The sequence below is a fragment of the Protopterus annectens genome, chromosome 2.part1, assembly GCF_019279795.1.
Source record: "Protopterus annectens isolate FY-2018-M chromosome 2.part1, PAN1.0, whole genome shotgun sequence".
In the NCBI taxonomy this organism is placed as follows: domain Eukaryota; kingdom Metazoa; phylum Chordata; order Ceratodontiformes; family Protopteridae; genus Protopterus; species Protopterus annectens.
In genome coordinates this window covers 740,221,557-740,247,253 of record NC_056729.1, presented here as the reverse complement: position 1 = coordinate 740,247,253, position 25,697 = coordinate 740,221,557, and the positions used below count along the sequence as shown (strand labels likewise).

Below are 25,697 nucleotides of genomic sequence, written 5' to 3'. Positions count from 1 at the left end.
CACATATATTCTGTCTTAGTCCTGCTGACCTTCATTCCTCTCCTCTCTAGGGCATATCTCCACCTCTCCAGGGTCTCCTCAACCTATTCCCTACACTGACTACATATCACAATGTCATCTGCAAACATCATAGTCTACGAGGACTCCTGTCTGATCTCGTCTGTCAACCTGAACATCACCACTGCAAATAACAAAGGGCTCAGAGCTGATCCTTGATGTAATCCCACCTCCACCTTAAACGCATCTGTCAATCCCACTGCAGATCTCACCACTGTCACACTACTCTTGTACATATCCTGTACCACTCTTACATACTTCTCTGCCACTACTGACTTCCTCATACAATACCACAACTCCTCTCTAGGCACCCCATCATATGCTTTCTCTGAGTCCACAAAGACACAATGCAACTCCTTCTGACCTTCTCTGAACTTCTCCATCAACATTCTCAGAGCAAACATTGGATCTGTAGTGCTCTTTCCTGGCATGAAACCATACTGCTGATCACTAATCATCACCTCCCTTCTTAACCAAGCTTCCACTACTCTTTCCCATAATTTCATGCTGTGACTGATCAGTTTTATCCCCTGTAGTTACTACAGCTCTGCACATCACCCTTATTCTTAAAAATTGGTACCAAAACACTTTTTCTCCACTCCTCAGGCATCCTCTCACTTTCCAAGATTTCATTAAACAATCTGGTTAAAAATTCCACTGCCACTTTGTTATTATTGTTTGAATATATTATGCTTTTTAAGCTGATTTTTCAGAGAACACACTGCAATGCAAGAATGTGTGGAGGCTGTTAAGAGTTGCAACATTCCACACCACATAGGTGTTAATGAGTTAAGAAAGTGGTAATTAGTAGGAGCTATTACTTTTTTCAGCCACTGCAGAATGTTGGTGCACATTGGTGATACTGTCCTAAGCCACGTACTTACTATATATTTCATTCTTGGACTGGAGTGCAGTGTCTTAGTACTCAGTTCTCTGACACTGATGGCACATTATGGGAAAACTAATATTACTGGCTCACATGTTCTTTTTGTATAATTCCACATTAGAGCAAAGCATTACATTCTGGCCTGTTTTTTTGTTTTCATGATATAATTGAGACAACCTTGAAACCACATCCCCTCTAATGATGTAGAATTCAGACTCAAACTGATGACTGAGATATGGGTAGCAAACAACGCAAATAAAGGTAAAGTGTTATCATTACTGTTGTGCCTGCAGTTGAGTGCTGAATAAAACCTAGATGAGATGAGTGTTGTCAGTGACAGAGAGAGGAGGAGTGAGGAAAAGATGGATTTTAAATGGCCTGCACCACATTACAGCAGAATAAACCAATGCAATCTAACAGTGAAAACACTTAGACAGTTACAGCAGTACCAGGTGTTCAGTTTAAAAAGAAGATAACGAGTGTTCTTTTTGTTTGTCATCTTCACCTTCAGGTATGATAGGACTTTTCTTTGGATGATCAACTTAAGTTAAAGGGAGCACCCTCTGGGTGAATGGCACAGATCTACAGGACAGCTAGCTATGCCTCTGAAGTCAGTGCTTTTTATAAATCAGTTCACAATCAAGTCAAATCTATTATCGACATTTAAACTTGCTACAAAAACTGAAACATATAAACATCAGACTTAAAACATAAAGCAGACAACTAGTTAACACCAGCCTGCATCATCAGCTGAGTTACTGTAAAGTCAGTTAAAATATAAAATAAAAATACATGATTTGGTGTCAGCATAGCCGGCCTTAGGCATAGGACAACTAGGTGGCTGCCTAGTACGCCACTCTAGCAGGGGCACTTTTCCAGTATTTATTTGGTGTAGGTAGACAAGGATGGGGGAACCAGGTGGTGTAGTAGGGGGTGCCATGGAGCCTTTTTGCCTAGGGCACCAGTTGACCTAAAGCCGCTCCTGGGTGTCAGCAAAATGACAGCAGAGTAGTGAGTTTGTCTCTGTGCAGCTTGATCCTGCAAAAGTATCTCTGCCTGAGCATCCAAGTGCTCCAGATTATGCAAAAAGCTCCGCATTTAACGAGTGAAGCCACTGTTCCGCTGTTCCGCACTGAACAGCAGTGGCTCCACTACACGCATTCTGATTGGTTTGTGTACCGCAATTACTGGTTCAGGGCTCCAGAGAGCACCCCAGCACTACCAGGTTATACCTCATATCATGCTTTTCGGCCCCAAAACCTGGACCGAACCACAAAAGGAGGGGGAGTGTCTATATTTATCAAGGATATCCACACCTCCAGGTTAGTGGCATTGCACAAAGTATTGGAGACCATCCATGTGCAACTAACAGTGGGCAAGACTGCTTTTCAGTTTATAGCATCCTACAGACCACCCTCTCAAAGTCAGGAATCCCACTCGGCTTTCCTGAAAACATTGGAGAACATGAAGATCTCTCCGAACACCATTATATTGGGTGACTTCAACTACCCAAACATAGACTGGGAGCACTACTCAAGCCCCAGCACCTTAGCCCAAAGGTTCCTGGAAATTATAAACTCAAATGCTATGGAACAACTAGTCACCACTCCCACAAGAGGGGATAACATACTAGACCTGATCATTACCAACATGGGGACTCTATGCTCCACACCTGAAGTATATCCCTCATTGGTAAGATCAGACCATAAATTAATTTCACTGGATGTCCACATCCCAACCCCACCCCCAGCCCAGAAAACCACAGTGAAAAACTTCTCAAAAGCAAACTTCTCACTTCTCAAAACTGAAGTGGAATCCTTCAAGGCCCCAGGGCCAGTGGAAACTACGGCACAAACTGCAGAATCCTATATAAACGCATTCTACGGACATCTCCAGGAATGCATGGATCATGCTATCCCAAATAAAACCAAAACCCAAACATCCAAAGGCAGGAGTCCAGTCTGGTGGACCCCAGCCATAAATAAACTGTACAACAGAAGGAGGAAGCTACTACATGATAGAGCAAAATCCCTAATAGGGAAGGCATCCCTGATCAGTACTAGCAAAAAATTACGATCCCTCATAAAATTCTCCAAGGCCAGCTTCGAGAGAAAAATTGCTCAGGACACTAAAGACAATCATAAGGCTTTTTTCAGTTATGTTAGGAACCTGGGATGCAACTCCCAGACTTGTTCTGAGTTGATTCTAAACGACAAAAAATACACTGAACCCACAGACATCGCCAATATCCTGGCAGACAGGTTCAGTGCAAACTTCTCCACCCCCTCCCCCAAAAAGAGCAAGTATCTATCCCGGCAGAGGGCTGCCTCCCAAACATCTCTGATGCTCAGGTGAAGGCTGCCCTCTCCAAAGCAAAAAACACTGCTTCCATGGGACCAGATGACGTCCCGGGTTGCGTCCTACATGAACTCCAAGAAGAACTAATCCCTCAAATAAAACAGCTGTACAATCTCAGCCTCACTACAGGATATGTGCCCACAGAATGGCATACAGCAACAGTGGTCCCACTCCACAAAGGTGGAGCCTCCACGGACCCTGGAAACTATCGCCCCATAAGCCTGACTAGCTTAATCTGCAAGGCTATGGAGAGGATCATCATGGAGCTCATAAACAAAGACATTGGGGATCTACAGACACTAGATCCTACCCAGTTCGGCTTCATCAAGGGCAGATCCTGCCTTTTGAATCTGGTTGACTTCTTTGAAACCATCACCAAAGCCATAAATGAAGGGAAGGTAGTCCACACAGCCTATCTGGACCTAGCAAAGGCATTTGACACAATACCCCACTCAGGCATCATAGATAAGCTATCCAGCTTAAATATAAACCCCTATGTCACAAGATGGGTCGCAAACTGGCTCAAAGACAGAACCCACAGAGTGAGAGTTGCTGGAGCCATGTCAGACTCGAAACCGGTCACAAGTGGCATCCCACAAGGTTCTGTCCTGGGACCGCTCTTGTTCAGTATATACTTTTCCGAGGTACAGGCCAACATGGGAGGACTATGGCTCACCAAGTTCGCAGACGTCTACAAACTAGGCACCATAATCAACTCTCCAGCTGACACAAACATCCTTCAAAAAGGTCTCACACAGATGGATAACTGGTGCCAGAGCCATGGTCTAAAGCTAAATGCCAAAAAGTGTATAGTCATACCCTTTGGCAAAAACAATGTGCCCACAAATTACCACATAGGCGGTAACCCATTAAGTACAGAGAAAGTAATTAGGGATCTGGGGACCCAAGTTGATAGCAATCTCTCCTTTGACAACCACATTGCCAAAGTGGTTAGAAAGACCTTTTACATAGCCCACCTCATCATGAAAGGATTCACATCTAGATCAAGAGAGGTAATCGTGCCCCCTTATTCATCCCTCATCAGGCCCATCATAGAATACAATGCCCCTTTTGGGATGTACCTTACCCGACACCTGCAGCAATTAGAAAGACCCCAAAAGTATCTCACCAAGAGGATCAAGGGACTCAAACAGATGCCATATGCTGCTCGGTTAAAAAAAACTCCAGCTCTACTCAGTTGCATACCGCCTACTTCGAGGTGATCTATGCCTGACATATAAAGCTATGTCCAATCCAGAATTAATGGACATGCTCCACCTCAGTAAATCTAAATCCCTTAGAGCCACATGCTCGAGGGACTTGAACCTCAGCACTGAAATAAATAGAACTTGCTGGAGGGACAGATTCATAACCCAGAGGCTCCCTTCGCTCTGGAACAGAATTCCAATTCATGTTAGGCACAGCACCTCACTGAATCTCTTCAAGAAGAATCTTGATGAGTGGATGGGGGATCGTAGGTTTGTCCCAGGGATTACTTCCGTATCACTATTAGACAGAGACACAGCAAACTAAACCTTAAAAAGGGCACAGTATACTCAAATCAAGGGGTGGCATAAGCCAAACAAAATCGGGCTAGGCTTATAATTGCCCCAGGGCAGATAGCCTAGTATGAACCTATGAACCTATGAACCTATGAACTGCCAATCAGCATCGCGGCACACAAACCAATGCATAGGCCAATCACGTTCCGGGAAGCCTTTTCGTGCCAAAATAATGGCTTGAAAAAGGCTTCCAGGAAGCAGTGATCTTCCAACAACAACAGAGGAAGTCCGGGAATAAGGAACACGTGTGGCTGGGGATTGAAGACATCGGTGGTCAGGACTCGAGCGCCAGAAGAAGAATCAGCAGCTGAAGGGACTTCAGGGACATAACCATTGCTTTGGTGGTTCTAGGAGGATAAAGAGTGTCAAGTCTGAGGTTTTATTTTGCTGCCTGCCTGCCTGCTAGACAACCGGGGCTGATTTTCATGTACTGTATGGAGTCTGTGGATTGTATTGACCTGCTGGGGACAAGTTGGTAGAGGTAAGTGTTTTTTATAAATGTAGCTGTGGCCAGGGCATTCAGAAAGAATTCAGTAGCTGTATTGTTTTGCAGATATTTAAATTAATTGTTTTTTAAAGAAGATTGCCTGCATACAACATGCATTATCTAATTTGAGGGGTTAAACTAAAAGTTTCTTTAACTGTTTCCACTAAAAGTTTTTTGTCACTGTTTCCATTAAAAGTCCAGAGCAAGAGTGAGCAAAATGAAAAGTGAATACATTGAAATATTAACTGATTGTGTTATGTATATAATCATTACAGCCTAGGTATCTCTGTAGTTAAAGCTTACTGATGCCACTGGACATCAAATATTGCTTGGTCATATTTGTTTTAATAATTGCAAAACCATGCTGAATACAGGGTAATTGGAGATTTTGTTTTAAAGCCAATGTGATATTTGACCTCTATTTAGTGATGCTAAAAATATTTAATATTATTTGTACTATTTATATGTATTATAATACTGGTCATATTTCTGTAAATATCTCTAAAACCAAGTGACGTTGATATAACTACTTAGCCTCATATGAAAGCTCACAGTTGTATGACAAAAATGCTGCTGGCAGTGTGTGTTGCATGAATGGTTACTGAGATCATAAGCTGTGTTTATTTTGACTTATAAAATCTAATTTAAGACCAGGAATAAAATGAATGCAACCTTTGCAAAAAGTATTTTGTGTTGAATAGTTTTCAGTTCCATTTACAGTTTTCAAGTAAGACGTATGGTTTTAGAGATGAATATTTGTTTTGAACTGAGATTACAACTTTATTTTTTTCAAGGCATAGGCTAAATATTTTAAGACCAATATTTAGTGTCTATATTTTTGTGCTGTTTGTCCCCCTAGTATGTCTGTGACAGTAATTGCCAACACAGATCATGTTCTAGAACTTTCTCAGTTTATAAGAGCAATGTTTAGTGTCTTTTTGTTGTGCTGCTTACATTATGTTGGGCTTTGTCCAGATTTCTTGCACTAAAAGGTCGAGAGGTATGTGGATGGATATCAAAAGTGAGCATCTTTGTAGTAATGGGATGCTTTAAAATATCCAGTTTTGTTTTCTAGTAGAACTTTAGTGTAACTTTAGTGTCTTTTCATAATGGCAAGATGCTGAACTGCTCAAGGAAAATACTGAAGTGACAGTATTGTGCTGCTGGTTGACATGTTAGAAAATGGGCAATTTTTCTAATTAAGTTCTAATTTTTTAATTCTAACTTCTAATTCGGAAACATTTTTATTTTGAATTCTCTTGCCAATGCCTCAGGTTTATAGCAGTATTTTTGTCAAAGCTGGTTTTGTCCTTCACTTTGCTCTGCTTTCTTTACTCAGTGGCATTTTTTCAGTAGTATTTCCTCAACTGGAAATTAAGCACATTCATGCCAGTATCACTACAGCCTTTATGTACTTTGGATCAGATTTTTTGCCATTAGCGTGCTATTTGGATTTTAAGGTAGGGACCCTACCTTAAAATCCAAATTGCACACTAATGGCAAAAAATCGGTTTCAAAGTACACAACGCTGTAGTAATACTGGCATGAATGTGAGGGTTTACAAATGTTGTGATATGTATGTGTGCTTCTGCTTAGTGTGTTTTTATTTTTCATGGTTAAAGATATGACATCTTGCATTCTTTTGGTCTTAACTGTTCCAAGATATGATGTCTTAAATGACACATTCTTGTCAAAGTAGAGGGTCCTGCTTTTAAGTACCCTTTTAGGCACCTTTGCCAGGCCCAGACCTGGCAGTAGGACAGGGGTAGAACACATCTAAAGTGGTGAATGTGAAATGCAAGTCTCTACCATGATCCGTGGTAATGGGACATTTTGCGCTGTGCGAAAATAGGGTGTTCCACATTTTGACCATTTGTCACACATTGTTAAGGTCTGTGTTCCACATTGGCTTCTTAAGAGGTTGAGACCTATGATCCCTGATGATTTTTTGTTATCATCTCCAAATGTCAGCACTGTAAAATAAATTGCATATATGAGTAGGTAACATCACAAACTACCAAAATAAGTTTATGTAATGTAGTTGTGATTTAAATGAATGCTAAATATCAGTATCTACTTTCTAATATCTGTTTCTATGCTGTAGTAAAGGTGTTTTAGGTAGATCCAAAAAAAATGCCGACTTCTATGAATGGGTATCAAGGGTCCAGTCCCAATAAAAATATTATGCTTGTGTGGTATGCTTTGGTGACACTACATTTTTAGAACTATGTAACAACTTTATTCCAGACTTATCGTAAGTACCTTATGATGTTTCTGGAAATCCTAAATGAGACATTTTTGTAAGGGAAATAATTGCATCAGCACTTCAAGCTGACATGTTAATCTGCTGACGTCTTCAAATTACTATTTTCTCCATGCACATAAGAATCTCATATGACTCTTTTTGCTAAGAATGTCAAAAAGTAATAGAGCAACTGCCATTACTGAAATCTGGAAAAGTAAAACTATGGACCCTCCAAGGTCAAAGCAGCTAAAAAACAAATTGCCTTAGAACACTCCCAAGAAGACTGCCTTTATTGATGTGCACACAGAAGCAGATAATAACTTTATTTACAATAAAGAATGTTTCAGTTGGTTTGAATTATAGTCATTAAGTATTCCCAGTATTTCTGCCTCATTTAATAAGGAACTGCATGTAGCTGCTTACAGACTGTCTAATCTAATTGCATCTGTATTCAAATAAGAAATTGCTTTATTGCCGGGTGATGATTTGTGGGCTGCAAAATAATGTTATGGAAGTGGAGTACTTTAACTACTCTGGAAAAATAATTCAGTGAATGTGAACCTGCAAAGGAAGGTAATTACAATGCCATGATTCCAGAGTTAACCTTTGCAAGTGAGGAAATCACATAGCTTAAATCAGTGATGTTGAACTTGCATGGGAGATCATATGGAGAGACAATATAATTTTTCATAGTTGAGGGGAAGACCACACTCAAGAAAAATATTAATCCAGCAACCAGTGATACATTTACTCCAGTGGCAGACGTGCTTTCATCTCTCTTCTCATATGTAGCTGGATGAGAATACAGATCACGTCTTACTCCACACCTGTGTGGCCTACCACCACAAGAGGTGCTTGTGAAATTGTTTTGTGCATTTGGTGCATTTAAAGCAAGGTTGGTAGTTTATAGGTTCACAGGCTCATAGGAGGTTACTAGGCTAATGGTCATAAAGCCCTTACAAGCCTAGCCATATTTATCCCAAGCTGCCCCAACTGTCAATGGTTAGGTGAGTGAAGTTCGCACAGGTAAGGGTCTGTGGTAGTTAATACCAACTTCTACTGTACTGAAAAAGCTGTGCGTCATCTCCTGAAAAGACTACGTTGAAAACTTGTTCTGATTTACTGTAAATGTGAATGAAGATGACTGCAAACATTCAGAAATTAGTCTATAAAGGTATTCAATTTAAAATGGCTTACTCTGAAATTATGACATTTTCATGGATTAGAACTGATTATAATGTACAAAATCACGAGCAACTGTTCACAAGTATGCAATAGGCTATTTAGATAACTACTGTCACTATAATCCTTTTTGACTGCCTCACCAATTTTTTCTGCATTGAACCAGACTTTCTCACTTTAACCAGGCATTAGAAATTACAATAACTGCTGAGCTACAATCAAATGTAGAAATGGACTGATAGCAGGGAACTAAATCAGGGGTATCTGTCACAGTTTTTAAATACACCCATTACACTATCCTCTGAAACTTCTATTTATATTGACTTCCTTATTGATTTTGACTTATTGAACTGGTGTGGGTCACAGTGTACATAGTACCACCCATCTCAGGCACTTCTTCTTAAGGACTTCTAGCTTCCTCCCCTGCTCTGCCTTCACTGCCCAAGGTTCGGTACCGCACAGAAGCACTGGCAGTACCACTGTTTCACATACACCTTACTTTTCAGCTCTTTTGGCATTCATCTGTCACACACTACCCCTAACACTCTATCCTGCTTGGTTAGTAACACCTCTGATTTTATCTTTGGCCTCCTCATTCAGACTCCCGTTCTTCTCAACCACCCCTCAGATGTCTGAAGCTGTTAACCAGTTCCACTATTTTCCCTTCTATCTCAGTTTTCAGCTTCTGATTTTCTCCCTCTTCCTCTTCCTGTCAAGACAACGGTCTTGTCTGTACTCAGTTTCATCCTATGTGCCTTCAGTTTTGCATTCCATTCCTGTATCATTTTCTGAAGTTCCTCTATAGAGATTGTTGAACCTGTACCTCTCAACTCTCCAGAGTTTTGTCTCAAATTTTTAGTCTGCTCCTCATAAAATTTGTGGCTTTCTGGCAAACCACTGAAAAGTGAAGTCACTAAATAGTGACAGACATTTGAGTTTCATATTTCATGTTCTTCAGATAATGCATGGTAACACAAAACCTTTTATTGTGGCAACTTTCCTAGTTTATAAGAAAAATATTTTAAAATGTGTCCCTATTTTGGAACCTTTATCCTGCCCATTATTTTTAGCTTTGTCCAGATTTCTTGTGCCAAGATGTTGAGAGCTAAGGTAGTAGTACATTGTCTGCATACAGCAGTGTTGCTGATCTGTCCCTTCTAACCTGTTTGCTAGCACAGTCCATTATTAGTATAAACAGCAGTGGTCTCAGAGATGAACCTGGATGCACACTCACTCCTACTGTGAAACCTTCTATGAGTCCGAACACTGTTCCTACCTGTATCAGTGATTCCTTATACATACACTGCACTAATTCTACAAATGTTTCTGGGACACTAAACCATCATGGGACAGCACAATCAGCTTTCTTGGGACCTTGTCATATGCTTTTTCCAAGTCTGGGATTGTCCATATGGACTCTTTTCTCATCTCTAACTTCTTCTCCATTATCTGTCATGGAAAACATTAGGTCTGCTATGCTGCATCCTTATCTGAATCCAACCTCTCACCTCCCATGTTACTTTCTACTGTTCTACATATGTGTTTATCGATCCACCTCTCCAACACTTTCATGCAATCTGATAAGAGTTTGATATCCCTAAACTTCCCACAGTTTTGAATGGCCCCTTTATTCTTGCACACTGGCACTTCAGTGATAACTATCCAGTCATCTGGGATACCCCTTTCTCTCCATACCGCTATGAATGTCCTCAAGAGCTATTTCTCCTCTATCTCACCCAACATCTTGACCATATCTGCTATGACCTCATTTGAGTCTGTTGCTTTCCCTACCTTCGTTTTCCTTTGTATTGTTGTTACTTCTTCAAGGGAGGGTTCTTCTTCATCTTTCACTGAAGGCTGTGTATAGGGCTGTGCAGCTTCTGGGGGAGTTTCTTCATTTGCTTCTGGAAATACTCTTTCTATTTGCCTTTAATGTCCTGTGGACTGGTGGGCAGATTGTTGCTGGCATCCATTATAAATAGTGTCTGATGACTACCTTCTTTATCCTTCAATCTCTGCCTTGTAACATGATAGAGTGTTTTTGTCCCGTCTGCTGATCCAGTTACGGAAAATGGCAGAGTGCCCTCATGCATTGTGTTTTTGATATTGTGACTGCTGTCTTAGCCTCTTTGTTAGTCAACTAGTATTTCTACTTAGGCTTGTCTATCTTTTTCTATCTCTCGCTTTTTCCTCCTTTCTTTTGATAACTTCCAGGTCTTCTGCATTCCACCATCAGCTTTCCTTGTGTATGTAATTTCCATACCAGGCTTGGCTGCATATCTGTTTTATAGACTTCACATGTGCTATTTTGAGACAATCCATTCTGCTTCAACTCCACCTAGTTCTACTAGAGCCCTGACAATTTCCTTAAACTCTTATTCTTTTAGTCCAGTCAGCTTCCAGGTCTTTAGCCTAGTCTCTGTTGACCTTTGTGCCTTCAGTGACCACTGCTTGCAGCTGATTGTGGCCAGCAGTGGTTCATGCTGTGGGCCAACTGTTGAAATGGGGATGACTTTGAAACATCCAATTCTAACCCAGTGCCCTTTCCTTACTAGGGGGATGTCTACCTGAGTTGCATGTTGCCCAGTCTTGTTTGTGATTTTATGATTGTCTCTCTTGTTGAACCATGTGTTGGTACCATCGGACAGATATCTAGCATGACCTTTCCTTCATTATTCCTGTTGCCTCACCTATGTGGACCCAGGAGTATCTCATATCCTGCCCTATTGGACCTGATATGAAGATTCAGGTCCCCCTTACCGACATTAACTCATGTTGTCCTGCTTTATCTAGTAAGTCTTGTAAGTGTTGCAAGAATGCACTCTTTTCCTTGGCATCACACCCATGCAGTGTGGCATAGGCTGAGATTATGAATACTGTCTGATTTTTACATGAGTCTATTACTAATTTTAATGATATTCCTCACTATCTTAAGATATTTGTCATTGTTTTAAGAAGATTCTCCCTCACCACAATTACTACATCATTTTTAGTCTGGCCTCCTCCTGAGTAGTAGACTCTGGATCCCAAGCCAAGTGGCTTTGCTGCAGTGACATTCCACCTTGTCTCCTGGAAACACAGGATGTCCAGTCTTCTCCCTGCCAGCATGTTATCAAATTCCAAGTTTCATACTACAATGAACCTATATTTGGTATAGAAACTCTTAGTTAACATTCTGCAGGCTGACTAGTTTTAAATCCAGCTTTCACCAAACAGAGCTATTCTGAGTAAATCTGGAAGTGCAACTGGACATTGGCTGGTCAGTATTTTATTGACAATGCTCTGCTGGGCTTTACTGTGAGCACTCACTGGTCAACAGAGGCACAAAGACCTCTTTCACCCTTCGCATGCGTTCTTGGCATAGGTCAAAGTAGGTTGGGTCATCAATCCGCTTGTAACTGGCAAATAGCCATGCCCATTTTTGTGACATCAGCCAACATGACCAAATCACCTTGAACCAATTTCTACATAATAAGGTGGCTAGGCCTGACAAGGTGTGCAGCCTGTGAGCTGTGTTCTGCTATAGAGAGAACACACCATTCTCTAGATAGGAGAGCACCACAGTTGATGCTTACTGTGGTTAATGTATACAACTTTTTCCTCGAGAGGCACTATCTAGCGTCTGTACTGCTGCTGTCTATGACTCCAGGGTGAGTTCTGAGGTGGAATTATCCAACATGTTTTTGGGAGGTGGGAAGAACCCCACAGAGATATAGAAAGAATGTGCAAACTCAAAACAGTTACTGAACTATCTACTAAGTAAAATCTGGGAAGAATTGATCTGTCTGCTGACATAACAGAGAACATGTGGTTGATTATGGCCAAGCAAACACATGACCTTTGACATGGAACGAGAACACACCCATGAAGGTTTTTATAATAAACTGTCTTCCATTTTAAGTGTTTCTTGAAATTTTGGTTTGATAACTACAATTTGGGTGCTGAAGAGACTGTGTTTATAAAATTTTAATGACACCTTGATCACTTTACTGGGCAACTAACATACTGATCTTTGGCAGTAGGACACAATATCCTTTAATCTGCCCATTATATAATCATTATTTGATATGAGTAACAGACCATGATTAAAATATTAAAATCTAATGATAAAACTGCAAACTTAATCCAATACCTTGCTGGTCTGAAAGTATTTTCCTACCTATTTATTGACCAGGTAAGCACACTGGACATAACTGTCCCTTATCAGGAGTGACCTAGGAGTGCTCTCTGGTTAACTAACTTACTCTGAGTTACACTGTAAGTAAATGACGGTGAAAGGAAAGAAGCTCTGTACCTTCAGCATACGACTCCACTATATTCGCTCATGATTATGGTTAAATTATTCACTCCATGCAAGTTTAGTCTTCTACTAATCTTTCCCTAATCCTTTTCTACATGATTTGCTTGTAAAACATACCAATTATGTGTTGTGTGTGATGTATTATTTCTTAACTGTTATTAGAATCCACTCATTATGTAATTATGTATATAAACCATATGACTGTTGTCTCTGCACTGCTGAATACTTTATAGCTCATATATCCCCAGCCACACCTGAAAGTGTGACAGCAATGTTTGACTGAGCTGTTCCCAGTTAATTCCAGTCAATCACTGACTACTGTATGAGCTACAAAACCAGACATACCCTACACACACCTCTCCTGTCATATTTATCCAGGTAACTTACAATACTCTTCTTAACAATATTTCCAGGGTGTTTTGGAATGCCTGCATTCTAAACTATTACTGCATGCATTTGTTATTTATAGGAAGATTGGTCTGAATCTTGGCATTTCCTATAAAGCCATACATAGTACACTGCTTAGTGGGAAGCTTTTACACCTTTGCATAGGACTATATGCAGCACCTGTTAAGATGAGCACTGACCAGACTGGATTCTGTTAGCTGTTGTGCTGTTTGTAATGTTTATACCCATCAATGTTCCTCAGCTGCTTCTTTGTACTTCCTGGTCACATAGCTTGGTCCTTCTCAACTTTTTTTTTATTCATTTGAATGAAACATAGCTTGGTCCTTCATGTACCACATTGCCTCTGTCTATGAATCCTAGACTAAGACAGTTCCTTCCTCCTTAATGTAGCTCACTCCCTCCTTCATTTTCTGTCCCTCCATTTTTGTTAAACATACATGCTTGCAGATATGTTAAAGGTGAAGGTCTCCCTGTAAGTAAGCTTCCCATGTGTTGTTTGCCTCTGCTCCTTGCTGGTTGCTCAGCTGTCCCCTCCATTGTCTTAGATCTTTGCTTCCTGCCTTCTCTACATGCACTAATTGAAACAGGAAACCAGCAAGAATTGAGGCATATTATTAATGCAGCATTACAGGCCCCTTTATATACACTTCCCTACCGCATTTAGTTGTATATGATATTACTTACTTAATTTACAACAGGAAAAGAACTCTAACTGCAAACGTTCCTTTCAGGTCACCCTTGAAACTTTGTTCTGCAATCACCTTACTCAAACTACAGACAGATGGGATAATGTCAAAGTTTAAAACTTACAAAATGCAATTACTTTATAGGTCATAGCCTTAATGGTACAGGAAAACCTGTTTTAAAGAGTTTTCTGTAATTTCTTTTAATTACAATGCTTAGTGTGAGCATGCACAAATCCAAAAAGCAGCCTTTCAATTCAAACGTTAGACCACTTAACCTACATATTTGTCTTGGATTAGCATAATTTAGATTAACCAACTGTAAACAGCATGTGAATGTGCAGCCAAGGAACTAATAACCAATACGAGTGGCATACATAGTGTAATGAAGCGGAGCCAACAAATGAGTAGCAAGTCCAATGAAAACAACAGGCCCAAACATAAACACTGGTAATACACAGTATAAAGACCGAATATCCTTAGACATAAACCCCTAGGTAAAGCTTCAATACTTGTGCAGTAGTAGGACAAGAATATGAAGCACCAGTGTAATAAGTAAAACAAATTTTATTCCAAGTACAAACAACTGGTTAAGCACTTTCATCCCCTCGGGACTTCATCAGAACCAGTAAATGCTAAAAAAACATCAAGTTTAAATGCATGTAGTTGATTGAACAAACAACACTATTGGTTGTCAGTTAATAAGATGATGAGATAATTAGTAACAAATCCAAAACTGTTGTGTAAGTCAAGTGCTAAAACAAACAAGTAGGAACTTAAAAATAAGAATAAATATAGTGTTTGTGTGTAGTAAACATACCTCTTATCCTGGAAACATCAAAAATCTGGACAAGGCCCATGAAAAATAGGTATAAATCTGCATGCTGATTAACATAAAATCTGCATACATAATTACATAACCCCACACACTCCAATGAAATTGTGGGATACCAACTTTCAAATGCAAACTGAAGAACAGGCAACCAAAATATGGCACCACTGCATTATAAGCGTACTAATTGTGCACAATTGCTCAGGGGCTTTGAATACAAAAGAGGGCTTCAGAAATCATTCATGCCATTACCTAACAGAAAGACAAGTCAACAAGTTTAATATGGTTTCACATTGCTAGATCAGACCAATCTAGAAATGCACAGTGGCTATCATAACAAAGATCATTTGCTGTAAACTATGTACGCTGGAAATGCAACTCATTGCATGTCTGGAATTTTAACAGCAGCCATGTTTTTCTGCTCTCATATTCTTTAACTAGCAATACTACACAGCAGAATACTGTAACAGCATAGCTTGATAAAATATTGTTAATCTAACAGAAAAGAAGGCATGCTGATCATGCTATACACTATGAATGGACACAGTTAGCTTATGTATGAATATCAAAGACACATCAGCATTCTGTTAATCAGAACAATTCCTTAGTCATTCCAAAATAATGTGTTCTACAAGTGTTGAGCTTTAACCAAAAGTGCACTCATGTCCACTACATGATTGTAGCTATAATCAATTGTGTGTGTGTGTGTGTGTGTGTGTGTGTGTGTGTGTATATATACCAGTTTCACAGCTCACACTCACACACACACACACACACACACACACACACACACACACACACACACACACAAAACCACTATGGAAATATTCAAACGAATGTTGCACTTAGAATAACTGTTCTGAAAAACTTAGAAAATACAACCATTGCCAAAATGCACTTAGATACAGACGAACGCTGCACTTAGAATAACTGCTCTGCTCCGAAATATCTTAAAGCTCTGAAGAACTCTGCACTACCATTAGCAAAATACAGATGTAGAATAACTTCTCTGCTCCAAACATTCCATTACCAAAATACAGGCAAACACTACACTTAGAATAACTGCTCTACTCTTAAATACCTTAAAGCTACGAAGAGCTCTGAGTCTGCATTACCACCATACCTGCTCCGAAAACTAGCTAACTCCACTCTGGAAAATATGCTGCACTTCCTACTCAAACACACACCTCTGAAAATATAGACGAGATATCCAAAAATAAATACCTTTAACTCCACTCTGGAAATATTCAAATGAAAAGCTCTGCAGCTGCACTTCCCACTCGCAGACAGCTGGAAATCCAAAATCCATTCAAACATAGCAATACTACACATGAGCCCTTGAGCTCAATTCCAACAGGCTGATGAAGGTGACGAAAAAAAAATTAAAACAAAGCTGGGAAAAAAATCATAAATCAAGGGGTGCCACTCGGGAATTGTGGCACCTTATTATTTGGACCCCAAAAGTCGGTAAAAACCGAGTAATTAGGTACGGTTGGGAGGTATGGTAGTAAACAATAAATGAAAAAAAAACTCTTTAAAATATGTAAAGTTTTAAAAAATGCATGAAACATTTTGAAAATGCAAAGCATTATGCTTAAATAAGTCCAAGTTGAATAGCTCGAATTTGAAAAGGGAAAAAGAGAAAACATTTTAATGCAAACTGCTAACACTGTGCATCATTCCCACATTACAGTTTGGTAACCCTAACCTTTAAAACAGGCAAAATAGATAAATGTTCATTTAAACCAGGGTGTACTGAAGCATTTAATTTAAATTGCCAAAATAGTTCTCTGCTTTCAATCCTGGTTTCCCATGGGCCACTCGTTCATTAAAAGAAACAGCTTCCAAAATCCCAAACAAGAATTTGTTGAAGCCAGAACATGAAAGGGAATGTTTAAACAGTGAATTATTAAGATTATCTTTGGATATATCATGACACTGTTCATAAATCCTTTTACAGAACTATCGTTCAGTCTTGCCAATGTAAAAGCATGGACAGTTGGAACATAGTGTGATGTAAATCACACTTTTAGTTTGGGAGTTACCATCTGCTAAAAGAAAGAGTTAACTGGAAAAACTAAGATGAAGTCACTTGTTCTTGCTGTAATACATAGGGGCATTGCCCACATGCCTCACATTTACGTGTACCTTGGTGTAATTTGTTAGAGGGGGCTGAGAGTTCCAAAAGATAAAAATATCATCCAAAAATTCTAAGTACAAGTATCAGGAGTCAACATAAGGAGAATTAAAATGTAAGTTTTCTCCCAACAATACATTACCAAATTGGGACATATGGGGGTGTAAGCTGCTCCCATTGCCACCTCCAAACCTGACGATAATATTCTCCTTCAAAGAAAATATAACTGTTGCATAAAATTAATTCCATGAGGGAGACAATGAAATTAATAAGACCATTGTCAAAATCATTGAGTTCCATAATGGCTGAGTGGATACATTCCAAACCAACAGGATGTGATATAGTCATGAAAAGGTCTACCACATCCACTGTCAGAAAACTACATGTTTCACTATGCAAATGCTGCTTGATTCTGGACAGGAAATCCCACTAGTATGTGATTGGTGAAAGTGAGTGTATGTTTTAGGTCATGGTCAGTGTAGACTGCCAGTGGATACATTTTGGAACCATGGGCAGCTACAATCAGCCTATAAGGAGGGTTGCTAATATCTTTATGAACTTTTGGGATGCCAAAAGTGGCTGGTATCAAAGGTTTAGAAACGAATAGAAACTCATAAATGTCAGCAGTAATAACACCTTGCATCAATGAATCTTCTAAAAATAAATCAATTTTCTTGTATGCAAGTTGAGCAGGTCCATATTACTACCTCATGAGTGGTCTCTCAACATGGATGTGGCAGAAATTATTTTTTGCCATTGGGGACAGCTTTACTGTGATCTCTTTGCATCTCCTCTAAACAATAAGTGCAGCAGCTTGTTTGCCCTAAACCCCCCTCCAAGGGACTCACCCAGAAATGCTCTACTACACAATTGGCCCCCGGTTTCTCCTATGCTTATCCTCCAACTCCCTTGATGACCAAATTTCTGCAGAAAGCTTTCCAGTTGAAGAGCAAAATCATCTTCATTGCACCTTACTGGCCTTGACAGATTTGTTTCCCCTTTCTTTGGCCTCATGTAATTTACCCACCTTGGAGTCATGACCTTCTCTCACCTGACAGGCATGATTCACCTGGATATCTCAAACCTAAAGCTGACAGGGTAGTATTCCCACTTCCTTCAATAGCCAGACAACCCATGGCCTTGTCCCCTGTCCATCATATACTTTTATCTTCCCATAAAGCTTCTACAAGAAAACGTCACAGAAGTAAATGGAAGATGTTTTTTTTTGGGGTGCTTCAGAAACATATTGACCCTTTTTCATCCCCTGTACACAGTGTCCTTGAGTTTTTGCAACAATTTTCAATGCTGCTGCTAGCTCTTTGACTATTAGAGTTCAATTAGCATCAATTTCTAATTTTCACATTGGGTTTGAGAACTCCACCCTGGCTTCATCTAAACTTTGCAAGGCCTTCTTGCGAGGCACCTCATCTGTTGAGGAATGAATGAAAATTGTCAACATCAGATAAAGAAGTTGTGTACTCACCATAATGTTCCTTATAAAGATCCAACTCACCCATGGGACTTACATTTGCTACTACAGGCCTTATTTCATTCCCCTTTTGAGCCAGAACAAAATGTGATCTTACGTTTTTTACTTGGAAGACTATTTTTCTTGTGGCAATCAACTCTGCTAGAAGAATTTCAAAACTTCAAGCATTGTCTTCTAAACCACCCTACTTGATTTTTCACAGGGATAGAGTACAATTACAAACCAGTCCTTCTTTCCTTCCTAAGGTGGTATCAGAATATAATATCAACCAGTCCATTAATCTGCCAGTTTTCTTTCCAAAATTTACAAAGTTGTATATATCTTGCACTTATTGAATGCTCACAGACAATTATGTTTTTACTTACATAGAACAAAAGAAATTAGAAAGACAGATCAATTATTTATTTCCTTTGCAAATTCTACATGGGGTAAATCAGTTGCCAAGGCAACTTTAGCCAGATGGCTGACAGATTGTATATCATATGACTACAACAAGTTGGGTCTGTCCTTGCCAAAACTTTTAAGAGCCCATTCGACTAGCTCCGTGTCAACTTCTTCAGTATTTCTGTCTGGGGCTTCCATGAATTACATATATGCAGCTACAACTTTGGCCAATCCTCATAACTTTATTACTGCTTACCAATTGGATCTGGTCTCGGGGGGAAGAGCATCTTTGACTCAGCTGTGCTCAGGAATATCCTTCCTTAGAGTCCACCTGGGATTTTAGGTAGCTGGGGACTCTGTCCCAAATGCTGAGGAATGAATGAAAATTGACAACATCAGATAAAGAAGTTGTGTACTCACCATAATGTTCCATCTGTGTTGTCCATTTTCATTCTTCCTCAACTCCCCACCCACCAACCCCCAACTTTTTTCACAATGGCTTTCTGGAAGAACAAGAGCTTATAAGGACACCACTGCCTATATACTGAGCTCCAGATAATGGCTTCTTTTGTCAGGAATATTATATTAATATTTCTTACTTTATCTCAACCAGCAAACAGGATCTGAGGTATGTTATGAGTTGGTGCATTATGATTAAGGGAAGAGCTTTGGAATTTATTTGGTGGCCAACAACCAAGTTGGATCTGAGGATCCGATCCAAACCCAGCTGTTGAGGAAGAGTGAAAATAGGCAATGGAGCATTATAGTGAGTACATAACTTCTGTTTTTAGTTCAATAATGCTACAGAGTTATCACTCAATGTATAGAAGGTCTACACCTCCTGACAGCAAGACATGGAGATTACTACAATATTAGTTACTGTGTAGGTTGAAGCATGATGGCAGAACATCATGATTATCTTTATTAAGTACACTGCCACTTATTCAAGTTAGAAAAAATAGACAAAAAGAGCCAACAACTGTTGAAAAAGTACTACAATGGGACTATTGTTTCAGGCAGAATGTTTTTCAGTATACATCTAAGTTTGTATTTAACCGTGAAGGAGATGACAAAATAAGCTCTTGAATTTCCTTATTTTTCGTGCACCAGCAGCTGGCCAGCCAGAACAATAGAGGGAGTATCTGCAAAAGTATGAGGTTAATAGAGGGCTCATCTATGTAAAGAAAAAATCTATGACATATATAAGAAAAAGTACTGATGCTGACAATATCATAATTCAAGATAGACTTTTAGCGAACATGCTGCCTATTCAAGGCAGATGTTTAGTGAAATGGCTGCTTATTTGCTTTACTGCCTTCATGTTATCCTTTGCATGGCGTGTTACTGATATGTCTGCTGACTCTGAGAAGCTGCCTAAATTCTGATGTCCTTTACCAGAAATGTAAACAGAGCAGGGGGAAAGGGGCAGCTCCCTGGGCAAGCTGTTATGTGACACAATCTCCTAGGCAAAAAAGTTGCCAATTAGGAACGAGTGCAGTGCTGGCAGGCTTTACACAGCTGTGGCCGATGTTAAGGCTGATTAAATGGATTTATACACTCTTAGTGTGTGTGTATGTGTGTGTGTGTGTGTGTGTGTGTATGTATATGTGTGTATGTATATGTGTGTGTGTGTGTGTGTGTGTGTGTGTGTGTGTGTGTGTGTGTGTGTGTGTGTGTGTGTGTGTGTGTGTGTGTGTATATATGTGTGTGTGTGTGTGTGTGTGTGTGTGTGTGTGTGTGTGTGTGTGTGTGTGTGTGTGTGTGTGTCTGTGCATGTATGTGTGTTTGTGTGTTAAGAACTGTAACAATGAGCTAGAAGGGCATCTGTATAAAGAATCTGGAAATAAGCTGAATGAAGATCATCACTTTTCCAGATTAGACAACTGATTTCACTGGCTCGTTCATGTCTTCACTCTAGCAAGACATGAATGGCTTGGGCTATGAAACTAAAGATATGCAGTATGAATGCTAACATCTTTGATTATAAATGCCTAGCCACAGAAGTATCTGTTTTGGTTGAGATGAGTTAGCAGCTCAATATATGGCCTGCAGAGTATGTAATACAATACCAATGCTTAGAGATCTGTGCAGCTCTCTGCTTAAGCTGACAGTTAGATGGACTATTTATGGAACCTAGACAATAGCATGTATCACCTTAGATTCTTTAGGTGGGTAATAGTAATACTGCATGCTTTGTATAATGATTGTCAATGCCATTAGTCTGGGCTCTGCTCGAATGCGAAAAAAAGTAGGAAGTGGAATTTGAACTTTGCATTCATACAAAGGACCAAGCTTCTGTGTATCCTATGCAGGCGACTTTAATCCCTGTACCCCATTATTTAAAATAATAACTGCAACACTGCTATTCCTTCAGTAAAGATGTATATCTCCCACTGTGATCTCAGCTGAAAAGAGTTTTTTTTCCCCAGGGCTGTTTCAAAGAAGCATCACATTCAGCTTATTACTCTTCATTACAAGCAATAACCATGCAATGTTTGTTTCATGTATCACGCTTGTGGGCTTTTCATATCTGGATACAACAAATACCTGGAACCATATCAAAATACAGACGTGACATTGTCTTTTATATAACTAATCTATTATTATCCTTATGTGTGTATGTGTGTGTGTGTGTGTGTGTGTGTGTGTGTGTGTGTGTGTGTGTGTGTGTGTGTGTGTGTGTGTGTACATTTGCATATCTTACAAGCTACCTGACTGAAAGCTTTTCCTTTAATATCATTTCAGTTGTTAAACTGTCAATATCAAGCACACATTAAACAGTCTGCATGTAAGAAACATAAATGTCAAATGTTACATCAGCTTTAAAGAGTAATAGTTCATGTACAAAATTTATAACTGGTAGCAACTATGTAGCCAAATGTGACTAAGGAAGTAAAGCCATGGGAAATGCAAAGGTTTGTTTAATGTGTTACTCCTATTACTCCTAAAAAAGGAACAAAGTTATCTAGAGGAAAGATGGTCATGCATGCAAAACATGTCACGCATATTACTATTACAAAAAGACAGTCATTAATGTCTTACAATTGGTCAAGTTTTATCAGGTTCTTAAATATGTCTGGAGGAAGGGTTTCAAGCTTATTGAACGATAGGTCTCTGCAGAAACAAATAGACAGAAATCATATGTTAATGAGAATTCCATATAAGTTGACATTTAATATATATATATATATATATATATATATATATATATATATATATATATATATATATATACACATTCATGCAGTATATGTGCTTTATATGTTTTATATTCCCTTTATTACAGAAATATGACAAACAAGACCACAGCAATAAGAACATCATAGAAATGTTATTAGCACAGGCAAACAATACGTTTACTTACATTTTTTTAATTTAGCACACCCAATTAAAATTCAACTACTGAACAGGAATTATACTTAATGTAGTACTCAGCAGTACAGATGTTACCTGAATTGTCTTTTAGATGTTACCTGTATCCATGATCCACCTAGGGGAGCTAGAACCTACAAGATGATCACAATTATTGCTTGAGTTATCTATTCATCTCTATATAACTGTAGATAGTTATGTATGGTGTTCTTGTAACCACTCCTTTCTTGTCATTACCTTTGGTTGTCTCTTTCATTGCTTATAACCTACCAAGTCTTACAGAAAAAGCAACAATGTTTAATAAATATTGCATCAGTTCTTTTTAACACTTGTCCACAAATGTTAAGCAAAGTGACAACCAAAACATGCTTTTTATGGCAGAAGTGGTTCCACTGGACCTTGCTGACTTGGCTGCATGGTACTATTTTATAACTCCTTCTAAAATGACTCTTGATTCCCCCTGTACCCCACTGGGGGGGGGGGGGTGGAGGTGACAGTCAGGAGCACTAGAATATGACATTCTTGGGAAGGACTGCTGTTAATTTGCTAAGATTCTGGAAACCACCACAGTAGGCATGCAGTGAGGAGGCCAAGGCCAGTGGCATGCATTTTCATCTATATGTAATAGTATTACACAGAGAAATAAATATAAATGTTTTCATTAAAAAATGGAAACTTAATGTAAACAAAACCAAACATACATAAAACGTTAAGTCAGCAAAGGAAAGAAGTATTCAAGTAAAAACAGACTCTGTTTAGTGCTTTCGGTCTTTTAATGTAACTCACAAGAACTTCACCAGAAACAGACCCACAGTTCCCACAACACTTAAATACATAAACCGACACATCACATGACCAATCAATTAACGTAATAGTCATTAAGTGCAATATGCTTAAGTCTCTGTTTTAAACATATCCAACAAAATAACTATTTAAATAAGTTAAAAAAGCATAATTAAATTCTTCTATTTAAAAAAAAAAACATTTAATGTTTATGACATCATTCAGACCTGGTGACTTGTCAGAAGATAAATGTATCTGCCATAATGCTTCATTGACTTCAAGTCTTGTATGGAAGTCATCAAGTAATGGGGACATAACTACACTGATTAAAACGTAAAAGGAAAATTTCCTAAAACTACAGCAAGCAGGTTTGGCTAACACATTCTTCAAATCCTTGTTTTTAATAGCTGTGATATGTTCATAAATACATTTAACAACTTTCTAACAGTTTTGCCCACATAAAAACTGGGACAAGATTCACAAAATGTAAGGTAAATTACTCTCTGAGTGTTACAAGTGTACCTATTTTTAGCCCAAATCTGAGTTTTATCATGCTGTAAGATAACAGAAGAATCTTCAAAAACATATCTGCAATGTTTACAATATTGACAACAAAACGTACCAACACAAGAATAATATAATGTGTTAGAAACATTAAAGCTGGACCATCTCTTCTCAAAAATGTATTTTAAATTTAGTGTTCTTTGCTAACCAAAGATGGGTTTATTACCTACAATGTTAACCATCTCCTTGTTACCCAAAATAATTTTCCACTTATTTCTAATGACATTTCTTATAATATAATTGTCATAGGAAACAGGTAACGAAAAGGACCTAGAATGTTGGTAAGACCTCACATTCCCCTTAAAACAATAGCCACGTTTTAAGATTGGTTTGAAATCAGTATGTCTTTTTAGGGACACATAACATTCAATAATTCATTAATAACCCCTTTCTAAAAATAAGTATTTAAAGTTAAGTGATTCTGCCTCAAAAAATACATCATCACTTATAAGCCTGCTCAACCTTACGAACTGTCCTTTAACTACATTCTTTCCTTAAAAAAAGCATGCTGACTGTTACTAGTCAGATAATTGTTAAAAAAGGGGGGCTTCCTAAAAACACTACTGTGAAAGCATTTTTTGTCAGCATCTATAGATAGTAGCATATCTAAGAATACTGCTTGATGACCTTTACTGCTTGGTGACCTTTACCACCTGGTGACCTTTACTGCCATACATGAATGTTTAAATGAGATGGTGCTATTTATAAAATCAAAAAACTGGTCAAAAGTGTCTTCACCACCTTCCAAAGGAAAAAAAAAACAAATTATCTATGTAATGTCAGTAGATATGTACCTTTTTAAACAAGACACTCTTAACAATTCTTGCTCCTACCAGCTCATAACAAGATTTGCAAAGAAGGGAACAACTCTTGAACCCATATGTTTATAGGTATGTACTAGGCTAATGGCCCTGGAGCCTTTACAAGCCTAGCCCATAGATGTGCCCTGGCATCATGCCGCCCGACGTTAGTTACCAGTGCCTCTATCAAGTAGAGCCACTGGAGTGATCCCTGGGGTGAACTTTCTATTTCTCATCCACTCATCAAGGTTTCTCTTGAAGATGGCCAGTGAGGTGCTCTGCTTGACATGTATGGGGAGTTTGTTCCAGAGCATGGGAAATCTCTGGGTTATGAACCTGTTCCTCCAGCATGTTCTGTTGATTGTGGTAATGAGGTTGAGGTCTTTGGAGCATGTAGTATGGAGGGATTGGGATTTCTATACATGTAGCATTTCTAACAGAGTTGGGTCAGACATGGCTTTGTAAGTCAAGCAGAGATCACCTCTTAGTAGACGATATGAGACAGAGAACAGCTGGAGTTTTTTGAGTTTGTTTGTGTAGGACATGTGTTTAAGGGCTAGGATTCTCTTTGTGAGGTACTTTTGTGGCCTCTCTAGCTGTTGCAGGTGTCTAGTGAGGTACATGCCAATGGAGCATTATACCCAATGACTGGTCTAATGAGGGAAGAGTAGAGAGAGAGATGATGACCTCTTTCTTCCTGGATTAAAACCCCTTGGTAATGACATATGCCACATAGAAGGACTTTCTGACTACAGTGGCAATGTAGTGGTTGAAGGAGAGGTTGCTGTTAACCTGTGTCCCCAGATCTCTTATAATGCCTTCAGTTTTCAGTGGGCTCCCATCGATGTGGTAATTTGTGGGAACTGAGTTTTTACCAAAGGGGATGACGACCAATTTTTTGGCATTAAGCTTAAGGCCAAGGTTGCATCACCAGTCATTTGTCTCAGTGAGGCCTTTCTACAGAATGTCTGCATCACTTGGGGAGTTAATAATGGCTCCCAGCTTGCAGTTGTCTGTGAACTTGGTCAGCCAGAGTCCCTCCGTGTTGGCCTGGACTTATGAGAAGTAAATGCCAAACAGGACAGGACCCAGGACTGATCTGAGTGGGACTCCACTCATGACTGATCGGCAGTCTGACTTAAAGTCTGCTACTTTCAAGCTGTGGCTT

At 39.2% G+C, this 25,697-nt stretch overlaps 1 protein-coding gene across 1 annotated transcript in view; it reads right to left on the bottom strand.

The window, feature by feature from the left end:
- The window catches only part of RXFP1 (relaxin family peptide receptor 1), a 1,244,683-nt gene that overhangs the window by 264,122 nt on the left and 954,864 nt on the right, over positions 1 to 25,697 (bottom strand). Inside the window, exon 12 of the mRNA XM_044062454.1 lies at positions 22,053 to 22,124. Coding sequence (XP_043918389.1) covers positions 22,053 to 22,124 — 72 coding nt within the window. The remainder of the gene's footprint in view (positions 1 to 22,052; positions 22,125 to 25,697) is intronic.